General features: G+C 53.2%; 3 protein-coding genes across 15 annotated transcripts in view; 1 reads left to right on the top strand and 2 right to left on the bottom strand.

Moving 5' to 3' along the window:
* ARHGEF15 (Rho guanine nucleotide exchange factor 15) overlaps positions 1-4,879 on the bottom strand; it is a 17,978-nt gene extending 13,099 nt beyond the window's left edge. For 3 of the 9 annotated variants that reach the window (XR_014238710.1, XR_014238711.1, XM_082373618.1), the window contains exons 1-2: positions 2,705-3,048; positions 133-791 (exon numbers count right to left, since the gene is read on the bottom strand). Coding sequence is in view for 6 of the 9 variants with exons in the window: in XM_082373618.1 (XP_082229744.1) it covers positions 133-742 (610 nt within the window). In the remaining 3 variants the exon portion in view is untranslated. Of the gene's footprint in view, positions 1-132; positions 792-2,160; positions 2,220-2,405; positions 2,429-2,524; positions 2,629-2,704 lie in introns of those variants that run through there. The other 6 variants (XM_082373620.1, XR_014238709.1, XM_082373622.1 and 3 more) reach the window with 6 other exon arrangements.
* On the top strand, positions 768-14,306 carry SLC25A35 (solute carrier family 25 member 35). 3 transcript variants are annotated; one of them, XM_082373629.1, is made up of 6 exons: positions 768-846; positions 10,058-11,481; positions 12,380-12,445; positions 12,905-13,057; positions 13,413-13,547; positions 13,703-14,306. In XM_082373629.1, exons 2-6 carry the CDS (start codon positions 11,107-11,109, stop codon positions 13,874-13,876), a joined length of 903 nt encoding a protein of 300 aa, XP_082229755.1. In that variant the 5' UTR covers positions 768-846; positions 10,058-11,106; the 3' UTR covers positions 13,877-14,306. The 3 variants fall into 3 exon arrangements, with proteins under 3 accessions (XP_082229755.1, XP_082229757.1, XP_082229756.1); XM_082373631.1 differs by lacking the exon at positions 12,905-13,057; XM_082373630.1 differs by lacking the exon at positions 768-846 and having other exon boundaries at positions 4,886-11,481.
* Positions 14,274-15,733, bottom strand: RANGRF (RAN guanine nucleotide release factor). Of its 3 annotated transcripts, none has more exons than XM_082373639.1 (5): positions 15,518-15,733; positions 15,312-15,428; positions 14,951-15,107; positions 14,757-14,860; positions 14,274-14,552 (listed from the first exon to the last, which is right to left on the bottom strand). In XM_082373639.1, exons 1-4 carry the CDS (start codon positions 15,592-15,594, stop codon positions 14,771-14,773), a joined length of 441 nt encoding a protein of 146 aa, XP_082229765.1. In that variant the 5' UTR covers positions 15,595-15,733; the 3' UTR covers positions 14,274-14,552; positions 14,757-14,770. The 3 variants fall into 3 exon arrangements, with proteins under 3 accessions (XP_082229765.1, XP_082229764.1, XP_082229763.1); XM_082373638.1 differs by having other exon boundaries at positions 14,775-14,860; positions 14,972-15,107; XM_082373637.1 differs by having other exon boundaries at positions 14,775-14,860; positions 15,518-15,732.

The raw sequence follows: 15,733 nt of genomic DNA, 5'->3' as shown, positions 1-15,733 counted from the left end.
AATAAATAAATAAATAAATAAAAGAACGTGAATTTCTTTAAAAAAAAAAAAAAAAAGTAACCCCTTAAAGTACCCAATCTTAAAGGCCTGAAAACAAAGAAGAGGAGCTGGATTGAGCCAGCCCGGGCTTACCTGGAGTGCCGTTCTCCTGGGACCCACTCCCAGCGAGGATGCCCTGGGCGGTCTCTCTCTCCCCATTCACATCCAGTCCCCCTGGAGGACCCGGCTCCAGGGCATCTGGAGCCTGGACCCTGCCTTCAGCCCCCCACTCGAACCTGCCAGCCAGTCTCCGCACGGTGCCTGTGGCCGAGGCAGAGCCATCCTGGCCAGGGGCCCGGGTCGAGTGGAGCGGGGGCAGAGCTGTTCGGGGTGACCCGGAGGGTTTGGGTGGGGGCACTGGAGACCGGAGAGCAGGTTCTGGGGAGATGGAGCGCCGGGACACTGGGCTGGGGGTGCCGGAAGGCGAGTCTGGGGAAGTCTGGGAGTCGAGGCTGGCTTTAGAAGCTGATGGGGGCAGAAGGGCTGGGGGCTTGAGGGACGGGGCTGGGGGCTCCCAGAAGATGGGGGTGCACATCAGGCTTGGCGCCTCGTTGGCAGTGAGGGGAGGCTCTTGTGGAGAGGAGCCGTTGTGGTGGGCCCCCGGGGACTGGGCAGCCCGGGGGCGAGAAGGGGGGCGCGGCCGGATGATCCGAGGGGGCTTCTGGGTAGGGGGTGTTGCTGCAGGAAGAGACTGAGCTGACATCTTCCTCTGAGCTCTTCCGAGGAGTGGGGTACACTGCTGGAGTCATCCCCTGAGAAAGAGGGGCAGAAAGAGAGACCCTTAGTGCCCACGAGTAGACCGAGGCCGTGAGCAGAAATGTTTGCAAGTAAATGAGCCAAGATTTCAGAGTCAGGAGGGAAGGCGGGTACACTTCCTCTCTTCCCATTTCCACTGTCTTCTCCCTCTACCTCTCACCGCTCCTTATTCCATTCCCTGAGGACTCTGAACCTTCCCTGGCACCCCCAGCCTCCATTGCGCTCTGTCTTTCAGCCTCTGCTGCCCCAATCAGGCCAGAGGAGACAGTGAGGCCAGAGTTGGGGCACCTGGGTAGAGACCCAGGCTGGGGGAGGGGTACAAGAGAACTGGATCAGTAATGGAAATGGGGTGTGCTGGTAGAGCCGCTATGTGTCTACCTGATTTATTGTGTTTTGTGTCTGTAGTGTGTGCTGTGGAGGTTTGTGTGTGTGGTTTAAGCGTGAGTGGACATGGTGTGTTTCTAGTGCTACATGAACGGGGTGTCGGATGCTGTGTTTCAGAGTGTATCTGTCATATGCGAGTGTGCAGTGGGAGAGTGGAGTACACAGTGTGTGTGGTGTGCTGTGTGAGATGGGGCTGCAAGGGTGTGTGTGTTCCGTGCTGTCGTGTGGGGCGTATGTGCGGTGTGCGTCTGCCTGCGCGCCCGCCTGTGCCTGGGCCGTGAGGGATGCATCACTATTTCCCTGCTCCAACGGGCCCTCCGCCCCCATTTCCCAGTTCCTCTCTCCGGACTCTCCCTTTCCGGATTATTTTTAGTCTCCTTTTCCTGCCATGAAGATTCCTGGAGCCTCTGACCCCAAGAGCCCAGGAGGCCCCGGCATGGTCTCTCCTGCCCCATCCTCATCCCTGTCTGTCTCCCAGCCCCCCACCTGGTCCCGGAGAGAGGCCCCGGTGGAAGCCTGGGTCCTGCCAGGATGCCTCGAGGGTGGTCAGGAGGCCAGAATAAAGGTGAGGACCAATGGGGCCAAGACACTGGGACCTGGGCTCACTTCCTCCCGCCGGGAAGGCGCTGTAATCCTGAGAAGGCAGCAAGGTCCGGGCTGGGAGACCTGGTGCCCCCAAACTCCCCTGTGGAGTCAGCAGGAGAGTCAGATCCCTCCAGGCCCCAGATTGGTTTTGGAGAAATGATGCAGGGTGGGGGCTGGGAGCTGTAGACTGGGAGTCTTGCAGCTCAATGGCCTCTGTGTTCTGGCAGGAAGCTCCTTAGGTGACCCCGGGCAGTAGCCTCGCCAGCTGGCCAGCTCCTCCCCAGCCTTGCCCCCCTCGGAGATCCCTGCCCCCCTCAAGTACCTGTCCTAATTTCCTCCCCCCGCCCCCCACTCAGGCCTCTCGCAGGGATCCAGGTACTCGGCCCAAGCACTCACCCTCGAGGCCTCTCCACTCTCGGTCACCTCCCGGGGCCGAGTGAGTAGGGGCAGGAAACAGGAATCGGATCCTCCTCCCAACCGGACACCCCCCCCCCAAACCACACCACATTCCACATGCGCACACTGGGGCTCTGGAAGATGTGAGGGACCCCGAATGCCGGGTTTCGGAGGATAACAGAGTCTGGGGAAAGGATGTAACTCTGCCGTGGAGAGTGGGCTGTTTGTGCACGTTGTATGTGCACCTTCTGTCCTGGGTCCGCATTGCTGTGTGGACAGCGGCCGGCGGTGGACAGGGGTGGGGGTGAGGGCAGGGTGGCAATGGCACCGGCTGGGCTGGCGGGAGAGCGTGGGCTCCAGACACCTCTGGATCGCTGAGGGATGCGACGTGCGTCCCTCGACGGCGTGTCTGACTATCTCTTCCACACCTCGCATGACAGCCTGTCCCTTTCGCATCCAACCTGCCCCCTGGGGGTGAGTCAGCCCATTATTTCACACCAAGGGACCCCACCGCCCATCCCGGTTTCCCCCTCCCTAAATTTACCTTTATCTTTTTGGAAGCGGTTTCTATTTTCAGCCCGTCCTGCCTGCCCCTTGGAGCAAGGAACGCGGGGCCAGGTCTCTGATGGTTTGTTCCTGTGTTTCTGGGGCGGGAACTGAGGGCCCAGATTGAGATCTCCGCAGAGGAAGCCAGTTCCTCAGCCCCACCCGCCCATTGTGTCAGGAGAGTGTGTGTGTGTAGTGGACCAAGGGGTCGGTGTGATATCTCGGTGCACCCCAGGTGGATATGCCCGTTGCTGGGCCCCCTGCCTGCTCCCCATTCTCAGTCCCTGTCTCTCAGGGTCCTAGCCCCTGACTCTCCCTGTCCCCCTGGGAGGCTGTGATGTTGATTGGCTGGGAGTCAGTACCCCTGGGGGCGGGGGCAGTGGGCAGGGGTCCCTCTCACCTCTAATTTGCTCTGTGATTGAAGAGCTGAGTTCCCAGGGCTCAGAGTGTGTCATAAAAACAACTGAGGGGGCGGAATGAGCCACACCCCAGCCTGGGAAGTAGGGTAATGAGAGGAAGATGCAAGGGCAGTTAGGAACTCAGGAGGCCTTTGCCCACGCCCAGGTGCCTGCTTTTGCCAGACTTTCTCACATACACACACACACACACACACTCCAAACAAGACGCTAAGACAAAAAGCCAGAAAACTGGGATAAAACATATGTTTTAACTCATTTTTCCTCAGAGTAAAAGACAAAGTCCAGAGTAAAAGACAAGGTCCAACAATGAATCTAAACCTCTCCTCTTAGGCACATTCCTGCTCCAGGGCCTTTGCACTGGCTGTGTCTTCTGCCTGGTGACCCCCTTCCCAAGACTTCCGCATGAAAGAGTCCCTCACCTCATTTCTCAAATATCACCTTCTCAGTGAGGCTGCCCTACCACTCTTTAAAATTGCGTCACACCAAATTCCTGACCTGCCTTTTTTCCCATAGCAATCATGCCTTATAACATAGCATATAGTGTATTACTATTAAATTGACATAGTATGTTTATAGCTACATACACATTAGAAAGTAAGCTTCCTGTCAATAAATAAATGATGACATTTTAAAAAGAAGAAAGTAAGCTTCCTGGAGGCGTGATCTTTATCTGTTTTGTTCACTGATATACCCTAAATTCTGGAACAAGTTCAGGCACATAATAAGAGGTGCTTAATATTTTGATGAATTGAACAAATTGAGTTGAATCTTCCCCACAGCCCACTCACTACTCCCCTGGCTCTCCTTTCCTACAGACCATTTCCATAATTCTGTTGATCCCACCAGTTTCCCATCTCTCTCTCTCTCTCTCTCTCACACACACGCACACACACACACACACACACACACACACACCCCAGGACCAGACATCCAATCTCCCAGCCCTCACCTCTAGATCCTTTTCGGCTTCCAGGGAGAGTAAATCTCTACAAGAGTGCCTCAGAGACCCTATCAAGAAAGCTAGATACATGTGTGTAGCCAAACAAATCCTGTTTTTTGTTTTTACTAAAATAGGAATGTCTGTATTAGTTTTACTACTTACAAAAATAACATTTAAAAAGATAACTGGGACTTCCCTGGCGGTCCAGTGGTTAGGACTCCACGCTTTCACTGCCTAGGGCACGGGTTCCATCCCTGGTTGGGGAAGGAAGATCCTGCAAGCTACACAGCACGGCCAAAAAGAAAAATAAATAAACAAAAAGATAACTAACCCCAAAGTGCTGGCTGTTGGCTGCAGACATGTTGGCACTTGGTACTACATGAACCACCCCAGCTCTGCACGGGGGTATGGGCACAAAAAGAGGAATTAGGTGGGCTGGGCCGCCCGTGCACCTTTACCTGTCCTTCCTGGCTCGTCTGAGCTTATTTCCTTGTCCTCTCTCTGTCCTTGTCAGAGACCCACCTGAAGGCTTTTCACCTGCCTGCCTGGTGGGGAGAGACTTCCCCTACTCCCAAAGGCAGGATAGCATGTTTTGGGGAACTAAAGTTCACTGGAGCTACACTGAGAATGTTCTAACACTCCTGACAAAGAGGTTCCATTGGGCTCCCTGCTCAAAGCAACCACAAAGATGAAAAGCATGACATTTCAGATCTATACAAATCACCGTCTATTTATGCCCCATCTCATTCCAAAAAGAAACTGAGCTCTGAAAATTGTATCATGTGATATGTGCCAGATTGTTTTTGCACAAACACCTTTTATTTATTGTACAAATACTTTTGCAAAGGTACTGAAGATTTTTATTTTATTTATTTATTGTTATAAATTTATTTATTTATTTATGGCTGCGTTGGGTCTTCGTTGCTGCGCACAGGCTTTCTCTAGTTGCAGCGAGCGGGGGCTGCTCTTCATTGCGGTGCGCGGGCTTCTCAGTGTGGTGGCTTCTCTTGTTACGGAGCATGGGCTCTAGATGCGCAGGTTTCAGTAGTTGCGGCACTCGGGCTCAGTAGTTGTGGTGCACGGGCTTAGTTTCTCCATGGCATGTGGGATCTTCCCGGACCAGAGCTCGAACCACCCGTATCCCCTGCATTGGCAGGTGGCTTCTTAACCACTGCACCACCAGGGAAGTCCCAGAAGATTTTTAATATAATGATACGTTCTTCCACCACCCCGACAAAGCAAAAGTTTGCCCTTTTTCTACCTTCCAAACGTGCCATCATAGTTTCAATTCTGTTTTCCGCTTCATAACTATTTGCCATGTTACTACACACATGGACTTTGTAATTATAATTTTTCCTGGAGTGTAATATTGCATCAACTAGATTTTGTCACCCTGGTAACAGCAGTAAAAGTCTTCTGGGAAACTCTCATCCACCACCCCACTCCATGTGGTTCCGGTGGGACGGTCAGTCACAGCAACCTCCTCCTGGCCACCAGACCCAGATTCAGCCAATCACAGGATCCCATTCCTCTGGCCACAGAGACTGGCCCAGCAATGAGCAAATCACCCATGCCAGGATGTCCTGCCCTGGGTCTCTGGGAAAAGGCATCTTTCTCTTTCTTCCAAGGTCACAAAGCAGGAATAATATAAGTCTGGAACAATCTGTGTCTCGGCCTCCCTTTCCCCACAATGGAGGAAACTAGTCAATAGTGAGAGAAAATGAGCCCCACACCAGAGGGAAGCAGAACCAAGAGATGGAGGGGGCCTGACATCATTTAAGCCCCTTGGACTGCTCAGTTTCCAGAGCCACTGAACTCCCTTTTGTGCTTAAGCTAGTTTGAGCTGAGCTTCTGTCACTTACTGTTGAAAGAATCTTAAACGCTATAATTTATTCTCGAGTGCAGGGCATTTGGGCAGCTTCCAGTTTTTGGCATTACAATTAATGCTGTAGTAAACATCTTTGTGAAAAACAAAACAAAATACTTTCAATTTAAAAATGATTAAGGGGAGTTCCCTGGTGGCCTAGTGGTTAGGATTCCGGGCTTACACTGCCATGGCCTGGGTTCAATCCCTGGTTGGGGAACTGAGATCCTGCAAGCTGTGAGGTGCAGCCAAAAGATAAATAAACATTTTAAAAAATAAAAATGATTAACAAAGTAGCCCCAGAAGCTTCAATGTGGTTGGTCTTGATTTTGCCCAAAGATTCTTTGCTGGAAGGTTGGAGGAGTCCTTAGGTCTTTCTATCTCACCCCTTTACCTCCACATCAGGTGGCTTCGACCCTCCTTCAGTCCTCCTTACATCACTCACCTGGTTGTTAGGAAAATCAGGTAAAGTTTGGCCAGGCCACGAGGCGAGGCATGGGTGACCATGTGGGGAGACCATGGAAGTGGAGAAACAGTGAAGAGGAGAGTAGGCCCATCTGGAGAACTGTGAGAGGGAAGCTTAGCTGATATGAAAAGAGGGGTATGAGGCTGGAGGAACATGTAGAGGCCACCCCACGGGCAACCGGACAGGGCAGAACAGGCACTGAGGTTTCTGAGCAGGTGGAGGAGTGGATGGCAAGAGTTGTAACCAGTTCCCCACCCATTCCCCCTCTTCGGGTACCAGCACCGAGTTTTCTTTTGGGGACCCGCCCTTCCATCATTCTAGGTCCACATGGCCCATTCTTGGGGGAATGTACGGCCCCGAAGCAGCCAGTCAGCACATTTCCTCTTCCCTAGCTACTGAGATTGGTTCAGGGGTGAGCGTGTGACACAAGCAGGGACAAAGCTTAATTCATGCAAAAAAATCCCTTCCAATGGGAGAGGCGCTCATGATGAAGGAAGTGCTGAGTCCCACTGGCCTCTGATGGGGCCAGGACCTTGAACTCCAATAGAATCCTTCATGGAGTACAAAACACCTAGGCCCTCTTTTCTGTCTAGAAAGCTATTAGGGGTAGGTAGCCTGCCTGTGGTGTGCGATAAATCAGGAAGGGGGCAGTGAGGAAACGCTGGCCCGCTCTGGGAATCCGTGCAGGTTCTAGTCTATGCAAGGACGGAGGATTCTGTCCAACTGCCACCAGGTGGCGTGTGAGCACTTCAGGTGTGGGGCCTGGCAGCCAATACGAAGCCATGGGTGTCTAGGCCACCCCAGGTGGAGGTGCCGAAGAGGCACAGCTCCGTGCCTTCCAGGCCTCTGCATCGTTCACTCTCCCCTCTCTGTGGTTTCACCCCTTCTCTCAGACCTGGGGCCATCTTTGTGCTTCCCCTCCACTCCTCTCACACGTGTCTCAGGACATTCATACCCAGGGGGAAAAAAAAAAATGATAATAGCCTATGATAATCAACACAGCATGGTATTGGTGAAAAAACAGACACATAGATCAATGGCAATGGGCCAACACAAATATAGTCAACTGATATTTTTTCAATTTTTAAAAAATTGAGGTATAGTTGATTTACCGTATTATATTAGTTTTGGGTGTACAACATAGTGATTCAGAATTTTTATAGATTATATTCCATTTATAGCTATGATAAAATATTGGCTCTATTCCCTGAGTCAACTGATTTTTGACAAAGGAGCAAAAGCAATTCAATGGAGAAAGGATAGTATTTTCAACAAAACTTCCTGGAACAACTGATATCCATATGTAAAAAAAGACACAGACCTTACATCATTCACACTCAAAAAAGATCATGGACCTAAATGTAAAATACAAAACTATGAAATTTCTAAAAGAAAGTATAGGAGATAATCTAGGTGACTTTGGGTTTGGCAATAAGTTTTTAGATACAACACCAAAAACATGATCCATGAAAGAAAAAAACTGATGTTAGACTTTATTATAATTAAAAACTTCTGCTCTGTAAAAGACACTATTAAGAGAATGAAAAGACAAGTCATAGACTGGGAGTAAATATTTGCATAACACTTATCTGATAAAGGACTGTTATCCAAAATACACAAATAACTCAAACTCAACAATAAACAACCCAGTTAAAAAAACAAAAACAAAAACAAAAAAAAAACAGGGAAAAGGGCTTCCCTGGTGGCGCAGTGGTTAAGAATCCGCCTGCCAACGCAGGGGACCGGGGTTCGACCCCTGGCCCGGGAAGATCCCACATGCCCTGGAGCAACTAGGCCTGTGAGCCACAACTACTGAGCCTGTGCTCTAGAGCCCACGAGCCATAACTACTGAGCCCGCGTGCCACAACTACTGGATCCCGCGCGCCTAGTGCCCGTGCTCCACAACAAGAGAAGCCACCGAAACAACAAAGAATAGCCCCCTGCTCTCCGCAACTAGAGAAAGCCCGTGCACAGCAACGAAGACCCAACGCAGCCAAAAATAAATAAATAAAATAAATTTTTTAAAAAATAAAAATTAAGCTTATTTAAAAAAAATAACACTTTAAAAGTTGTCTATCTGTAGGGCATTTGGATATTTAAAATGAAAGGCTTCAGCAGTGGTTCTAAAACTTTAGCACATATCAGAATAACCTAGAGGGTTTGTTAACCCCTGTCAGGCCCCCACCTTCAGTGAAGGAGGTCTAGGGGGAGCCTAGAGACTCTGCATTTCTATTGAGTACCCAGGTGCTGCTGCACTTTGAGAATCACTGGTATAAACTCAAAGATTAAAACAATGATGAACTCTCATCCTATAAGCAGATAGGGTAGGGAGCTTGAGACTTCAATCAACTAAAGCTTGGACTCTAGCAACCTTTGCCCCTATTCTATGCTGATTCCTCTTCTGCTCAAGCCCCTTCACGAATAAGCATACACTACCCAAACCCATTCACTAATATGCATGTATCCTTAGCTTAAAACGTCTCCAATTTTGCTGTTTGGGAGACACTGCTTTGGGAAAGATCCCCTGTGTTCTCCTAACTTACTTACAAATCCTTCCTTCTCTTGCTCTTTTGCTTGGTTGTGTCTTTTGGCTCGCCACTCACCAAGAGATGAATTCAGTTTTCTGGGTGTCAATCCCAGCCAGCAGGTGGAGGCATTTGGGGAGCATTCCTTGGAAATTTTCAGGGGACCCTTTCAGAACCTCTCCTGAGAAGCCCCGTTATCTGCTCCACCCCTCCTGCCTAACCCAAAGGCTCAATGATTTAGCAGTACACTGGGGAGATAAGACCCAGACTCAGCACCCCAGCCCCGGGGGCACCCAAGAACTTCCAGAGTACTAGAGGACTCAGAGTAAATGACTGCTAATCAAATGAGAAACAAAGGTAAATGCCTGAGGAGCAAAGCGGGATGGAAGTGGCTAAAAAGCTTCAAGGATCAGGAGATCAAGCTCAAGATGAAGAGTGATTTGGAGGTCACCAAAATAAGGGTGCAAGGACTTTCCCCGGCAGTGGGAACAGGATACACATGGGCACAGGGAGACTGATAATTGAGCATCTAGATAAAAATGCAACACTTTCACTCAGGTTTGTGCAATAAATAATTATCATTCCCATTTTACAAAGGAGGCTCTGGGATGTTAAGTAGCTTGCCCAAGGCTATCCAGCTGGTAAGCAGGAAGACCCAAACTGGAACTCCGAAGGCCTCTGAGTCTAAGTTTGGTGGCTGCCTCACACACAGGTGTGCCCCCTTGCCTCCTCCTCCCGCCCCAGAAGACATCTGCTATCCTCCTGCCATCTTTCTCCAAGCCTTCCCCCCTCAACCCCTTCCCAGCTAGCTTCCCGAGTCTCTTTTCTCAGAAGTTCTTGCGTAATTAACCATTACCAGGCTCATGAACTAGGGCAGGAAGGAGTCCAGAGTCTCAGGACCTCTCCCACCACTTGCTGGCCCTGTGTAACCTAAGCCCAGCGATCAAAACCCCGCCTTACTTAGCCTGTCTGGCCTTCTCCCTGGTGTGCTGTGAGGATCAAAAGAGCGTAGGGATGTGACTTTGTTCCCTCGCCATCCTTCGGGACCCCTTCCTCCGCGCCCGCAGCCACCACACCCCCGCGCTGGAACCTAACAAATATTTTATCAAGCCTAAGGAGATCTGTCCCGTCCAGCAGGTGTGTCCCATCTGCCTCGCGGGAGGAGTCGCAGTTTCCGGGCTGTCCTGGCGCCTGAACCGAGAGGGAGTGGACCTACAGTTTGGCAGCCCCACCCGGCGATGACCTGGGATACAAGGCGAAGGAGGGGAGCCCTCCGCCCGCAAGAGCAGCAGCCCCAAACAGGCGGATGAGGGACTGCTGCCTCCGTACTCGGTCTCTGCGTCCAATAACCCAGGGTCCAACCTCTCCTCCCCGCCAGTGATAAAACCTCTGCTCCCTGGGGACCCCTCCCAGTACTCCGAGTCCGCAGCCCAGGCACTGGTACCGGGGTGGGGAGAGTTAATTCCAAACGCCTCTCTGTGGATTCCGGAGGCCGGGTCGCCGAGAGCACCTCCCATTGGCCGCAGAGCCGGCTCGGCGCTGATTGGCTGAGGCTCTCGGCTAAGGCTCCCCATTGGGCGCCGCTCTCCAGTGATTGGAGTGTGGCGGCCCGGCCTCCGCAGGCTACCTGGGGTGAAGCTGCTGCGGGCTCCGGCAGCTGCCTGAGGGTGCTCATCCCCGGCCGGAGCCTCGACTTCCTTCCCCGATACAGACCTCGTTGCTGTCCGGGGACGCCACCGGATCTTCTCCTGGATCCTTTCCCTCCTTAACCTGCTGATTTTCTTTTTCCTTCCTCCCTGGCTCCGGTCTCTCAGCTCCGCGTTTCCCTCACCAACTCCCGGCCCCCACAGCCGGCCATCCTCAGCATCCCACCTGCCGCCCTCCTGGCTTCTGCCCCTCCTTGACCTCAAATCCCTTGATTAACAAGTCCCTGTCATAACCTTGTCGCCAGACTCTCCTAAACTCATATTTCTTCTCTCTTTGCCATCTCCTGACTCCCAAATTCCGGCTAACCCTTGACCTCTTGACATTTGACCCCGACACTCTTGACTCCAGACCTCTGCATTTCTACCTCCTGCAGCCTGGACTGCTGGAACTGAGGCTTTCCCCTGATTTTCTGACTCCGTTTCTGAAGCTCATTTTAACTTTCTTACCCCTGGGCCAGTTCCTGCTACTGCTGTCCCACCATGGACTTCTTGATGAGCGGCCTGGCAGCCTGCGGGGCCTGTCTGTTCACCAATCCCCTGGAGGTGGTGAAGACCAGGATGCAGCTGCAGGGAGAACTGCAGGCCCCCGGGACCTACCGACGACACTACCGAAACGTCTTCCATGCCTTCATCACCATCGGCAAGGTGGACGGCCTGGCAGCGCTGCAGAAGGGCCTGGCCCCTGCCCTCTTATACCAGTTCCTGATGAACGGCATCCGGCTGGGCACCTACGGGCTGGCTGAAGCTGGGGGCTGCCTGCACACGGCTGAAGGCACCCTCAGCCCTGTCCGCAGCGCAGCAGCTGGAGCCCTGGCTGGGGTCATGGGAGCCTACTTGGGGAGCCCCATCTACATGGTGAGAAGAAGGGTCTTGCTTGGGGCCTTCAGGGCAGACCTTTGGTGTAGGGTGGGTGCCTGGGCCTTCACAACCTGATACTGAGGTTGGAAGTGGATTTGTGTAGGGGAGGGTGAGGAATTTGATTAACATACATCAACGAGTGTGGGGATCAGGGGAAGTCCTGGGCATTACAGAATTACTATCCCACAGTCTGCCCCTTTGAGTTAATCTGGTATCGGTGAAGGGTCAGGAACCTGAGGCCCAGAAAGGGGAAGTGACTAGCTCAAGGTCACCACAGCTGCTTGTTGCTAGGACTTGGCCCTGCTTAGCACTCTTTCTGCAAAGACGTTGGGAGGCAATGAGTTCTGTAGAAGGAGAGGCAGTCTGGTCTCACTCCCAGGGTATGAGATTCAGGGACAGTGACTTCTCCAAAGTCAGCTGGACACATGCCCCCCACAGGGCTTGGGGGCCAGAGAGCAAGTTTTGCCGATGACCCCTCACAACCTGCCCCAGAGTCTGATGGGGAGTTGGTCATGATGGTGGCCGAAGATCCTGTCTGCTGGTCTGGGAGTAGGAGCTGGCATGAGAGGCTGGACACCAGGTCTTGCCTAACATGAACAGTCCTAGGAATTGTTGCCATTCTCCAACCTCTCCGTGCCCGCCCCTTCCCCCAAGGGAAGACGGATGCAGAGGGGGTGGGGTGTCTTGCAGCGCTAGGAGAGCCATCCCCCAGGACTGGAGCCAAGGGACACAGTCTCATGACCAGTTTATTAGGTGGGAACAACAATAATTATCAGATTAGAAGGATGTTCATTGCTGAACACCGCAGAGGAAGTATGAAGGGGTCAGGCATTTGGGTGTCTGAGGTGGGGGGCTGGCCGCTGGGCCATAGGCTGTGATACTCTCTCGTCTCCAGGTGAAGACACACCTACAGGCACAGGCAGCCACAGAAATTGCTGTGGGGCACCAGTATAACCATCAGGTGAGGGTTTTCCAAACTGCTGGCGTCCCTGCCCATTCTCTTCCATTTTCCCCCAGGTTTCTGCCTGCACCCAACAGCCGCAACCCAGCCACGGCTCTGCCCAGCCCATCAGTTCGGCCCTACTCTGCCCCTGGAGTCCACCCAGACCTTCTTATCCCCATGTTCCCTGTTCCTCTAGCTTCTGCACCTGTTTCTCTTGCCCCATTCTCCTGACCTGCTAATGTCCTCACTTGCATATACCCTGCCCTGTTCTGGGGTGGCGAGGGAGGGAAGGATGGGTTGGCGGACAAGTGAGGGCCACATTCATGCTCTAAGCCCACATGGCACTGGTTGCCTAGACATCGGGTGCCTTTTATGGACCCATCCTTGGCACTGTTAGGAGGTGGCAGCCCCTGATGCCTGGGTGACTGAACCCCGCCCCCATGGTCTTTTCTCTGCCCCCTCCCCTCCCCCAACCAGGGCATGTTTCAGGCGCTAATCAAGATTGGCCAGAAACATGGTCTGGTGGGGTTGTGGCGTGGGGCCCTGGGCGGCCTGCCCCGAGTTATCGTCGGTTCCTCCACCCAGCTGTGCACCTTCTCGTCCACCAAGGACCTCATGACCCAGCGGGAGGTACTGCCTGGGAAAGGGGCGGGGCCACCCTGGGAATGTGGGCAGGGGGAGGGCAAGCTGAAGTGGGCTCAGCTTGAAGAGGGACAGTGCCAACATTCAATGTGAGGGAGCGGCAGGAGGGCTTGGGGGGTCACTGTCTCTTTACAACCTTCCCACAGTTCTCTTGTCACTTCCTCCCAGGTGCACCTGAGTCCTCAGGGCCTTCCGCTCTTCCTCCTTCACAGTGTTATCACCGGTGGAGTGGAAGCTCCCTGAGTTACCAGCTCTCCACTGTATCCCCGGCGCAGGGCCTGGGCTTTCCGAGGGGTTGAATGATTGGCTGACTGACAGAGCTCTTCCTCCCTCCGCCTCTTAGATATTTCCACCCCAGAGCTGGAAGGTGGCTCTGGTGGCCGCCATGGTGAGCGGCATTGCGGTGGTCCTGGCCATGACACCCTTTGACGTGGTCAGCACAAGGCTCTACAACCAGCCCACAGATGCTCAGGGCAAGGTAAGGGAGTGCTCTGGGGTGCTGGCAGGCAGGAAAAGCCAGGCGGGTGAGGGAAGCAGATTGTGGGTGCAGGTAGGAAGCCTAAAATGCAGCCTGCTGAGGTGAGGCCCCTGGTGGCCTCTGACAAACTCTGCTCTTCCTCTTCAACCTTTCAGGGCCTCATGTACCGGGGCTTGCTGGATGCTCTGTTGCAGACGGCTCGGATAGAGGGCATTTGGGGCATGTACAAGGGTATAGGTGCCTCCTACTTCCGCCTCGGCCCCCACACCATCCTCTCCCTCTTCTTCTGGGACCAGCTGCGCACGCTCTACTACATGTACACCAAATAACAACAGCCACTCTTCCAACACTCCATCAAGTCGGCGCTCCTTGTACTCTTCTGACTCCATTGTTATGACCTGGTGACTTCTGACCAGATGATCTTTCATCCATCAGAGGGGGACCACCAACCCCACTCCCCATCTGTTTTCTCAGGGTTGAATCACTACAAGGGATCGTTTCCCTCCCTTCCTTGGGTGTCGCTTTAAACCTTCCCTACCCGTACCCCTGTGAATTTCACACCCCTCTCTCAGGGCTGAACCAATCACTCCAAAGTGTATTTCCTCCCTTCCTCCACTGCTGGCCTTGGGTCCCTTCTGATCCCATGCACAATTTGAAACCCCACCGTCCAAGACCAAAGGGAATTGGGGGGACCCAGGTGTTCTGTTAGATTCAAAGGCACAGAGATTATATTGGTTATAAAGCAAGTTTATTTCTGCAGAGAGTAGGTGTCTTATGTTTATGCACTGGGAAGGAATTAGGGGAATATATCCAACCCTTTGATCCCCTTGCAGAACAGAGGCCCCAAGTCTTCAGAAGCAGCATGCAGCATTTCAGCGTCCTTACTGGGGACCAAAGATGTTGGGATCGTGAAGGGTCAGACTGGTCACCAACTGTTCAAAGTCACCCAGGCTCCAGGGCGGAAGTGAAAGATTTTCAGGGCCAAGAGATGACCTATTCTCAGGGCTTGGGGTGGGGAACAGATAGAGAGAGAACATCATCTGGGACTTGGGCTTGTAAATTCCCATTTCCTGTTTCCCAGAGAACCTGGTTATCTGTGACCCCAAACCCCTGGCCCACTCCCACTTCCTTGGAGGACCCCACCAGCCAGTCTCCCTACTCTGCCCCTCCAAGCCAATTCTCCTGGGGACCCAGTCATGAGCCATGTACCCTTTCCGTTCTCCTTACGGGGGCTGATTGAAGGTGAGCAGGAGATCAGTCTGGTACTGGGGCAGCCGCAGCAAGGCCTGGTACAGTGTCACATACTTTGCTACCTAAAGTGATCAGAGTCAGGATGCTTACCTGATTCCCTAAAGCCACCCCCTTCATCCCTCCAAGACGTCTCACACTCCCCTGGCCCTCACCTGCTGGTTTTCTTTAGCTACCTGCTGCTTGCCAGAGAGGATATAGGCTTCTTGACAGCAGCCCCTCAGGGCCAGGTTCTCCAAAAGGAGGGGCTGCACAGCCTCCACTTGCACAACCCTAGCCTCCTGCGCCCCGCCAACGTCCTCAAAATGGTACCTGGAGTTGGGGGAGCAGGGTCAGCGAGGGGCATTTCTCACTGCCCCTTACAAGCATCTCTTATTCTAAACTTCGCTCATTTCTGGTGATGTGGTGTTACCCTTGGAGTTCCCATTGCCCAGATTAACCGTCCCGCCACAGGCCCCCGCCCACTCCTTCGGCTCTGGTCCTCCCATTGGCCAGCCGCGGGCCCGCCTCCCTCACCGCGCCACCTCTTCGCCCTGCACGTGGGCCTGCAGCTCCAGAAGTTCCACGATCAGGCTCTGGTCTGTCACGCGATGGCAGAAAACTTCTTGGTTGTCCGGGACCGGTCGGAGGTCGCTGGAGAGAGGCGAGGCACACCCTGGTTGACCCCGGCTACTTCCCGCAACCCACCTGGTCAGCCTCCTTTGGCGCCCGGGCCTTCTCACCTTACGTCGATGGCCCCCGGAGGGAGAGTGGCGGAGAAGGCGCCCCCGAACAGTGGGTAGTCTCGCGTGGGCTCCATGGGCCTGAGACTAGGGTATGGGCATTAAAGATTTAAAAGAAACCCACATGGGGCCACTTTGCATCACCTCCGTTTCGCAACAGCCCCGGCCCCCTTCAGGTCTTCCTCTGCTCCTGACCCTTTAGGATTTGGCCCCGCC

The sequence above is a fragment of the Balaenoptera borealis genome, assembly GCF_965194805.1.
Source record: "Balaenoptera borealis genome assembly, chromosome: 20".
In the NCBI taxonomy this organism is placed as follows: domain Eukaryota; kingdom Metazoa; phylum Chordata; class Mammalia; order Artiodactyla; family Balaenopteridae; genus Balaenoptera; species Balaenoptera borealis.
This window is presented reverse-complemented; position numbering and strand designations above follow the sequence as displayed.

What these genes read in the sequence shown, in the direction of transcription:
- SLC25A35 (XM_082373629.1), top strand. Translation starts at nt 11,107, where the DNA reads ATGGACTTCTTGATGAGCGGCCTGGCAGCCTGCGGGGCCTGTCTGTTC. An exon ending in GGCACCAGTATAACCATCAG is followed by an intron (nt 12,446 to 12,904) that starts GTGAGGGTTTTC and finishes TCCCCCAACCAG; the next exon opens with GGCATGTTTCAGGCGCTAAT. An exon ending in CCACAGATGCTCAGGGCAAG is followed by an intron (nt 13,548 to 13,702) that starts GTAAGGGAGTGC and finishes TCAACCTTTCAG; the next exon opens with GGCCTCATGTACCGGGGCTT.
- RANGRF (XM_082373637.1), bottom strand. Translation starts at nt 15,594, where the DNA reads ATGGAGCCCACGCGAGACTACCCACTGTTCGGGGGCGCCTTCTCCGCC. An exon ending in TAGCTAAAGAAAACCAGCAG is followed by an intron (nt 14,861 to 14,950) that starts GTGAGGGCCAGG and finishes TGATCACTTTAG; the next exon opens with GTAGCAAAGTATGTGACACT. An exon ending in CTCACCTTCAATCAGCCCCC is followed by an intron (nt 14,553 to 14,774) that starts GTAAGGAGAACG and finishes CCCCACCCCAAG; the next exon opens with CCCTGAGAATAGGTCATCTC.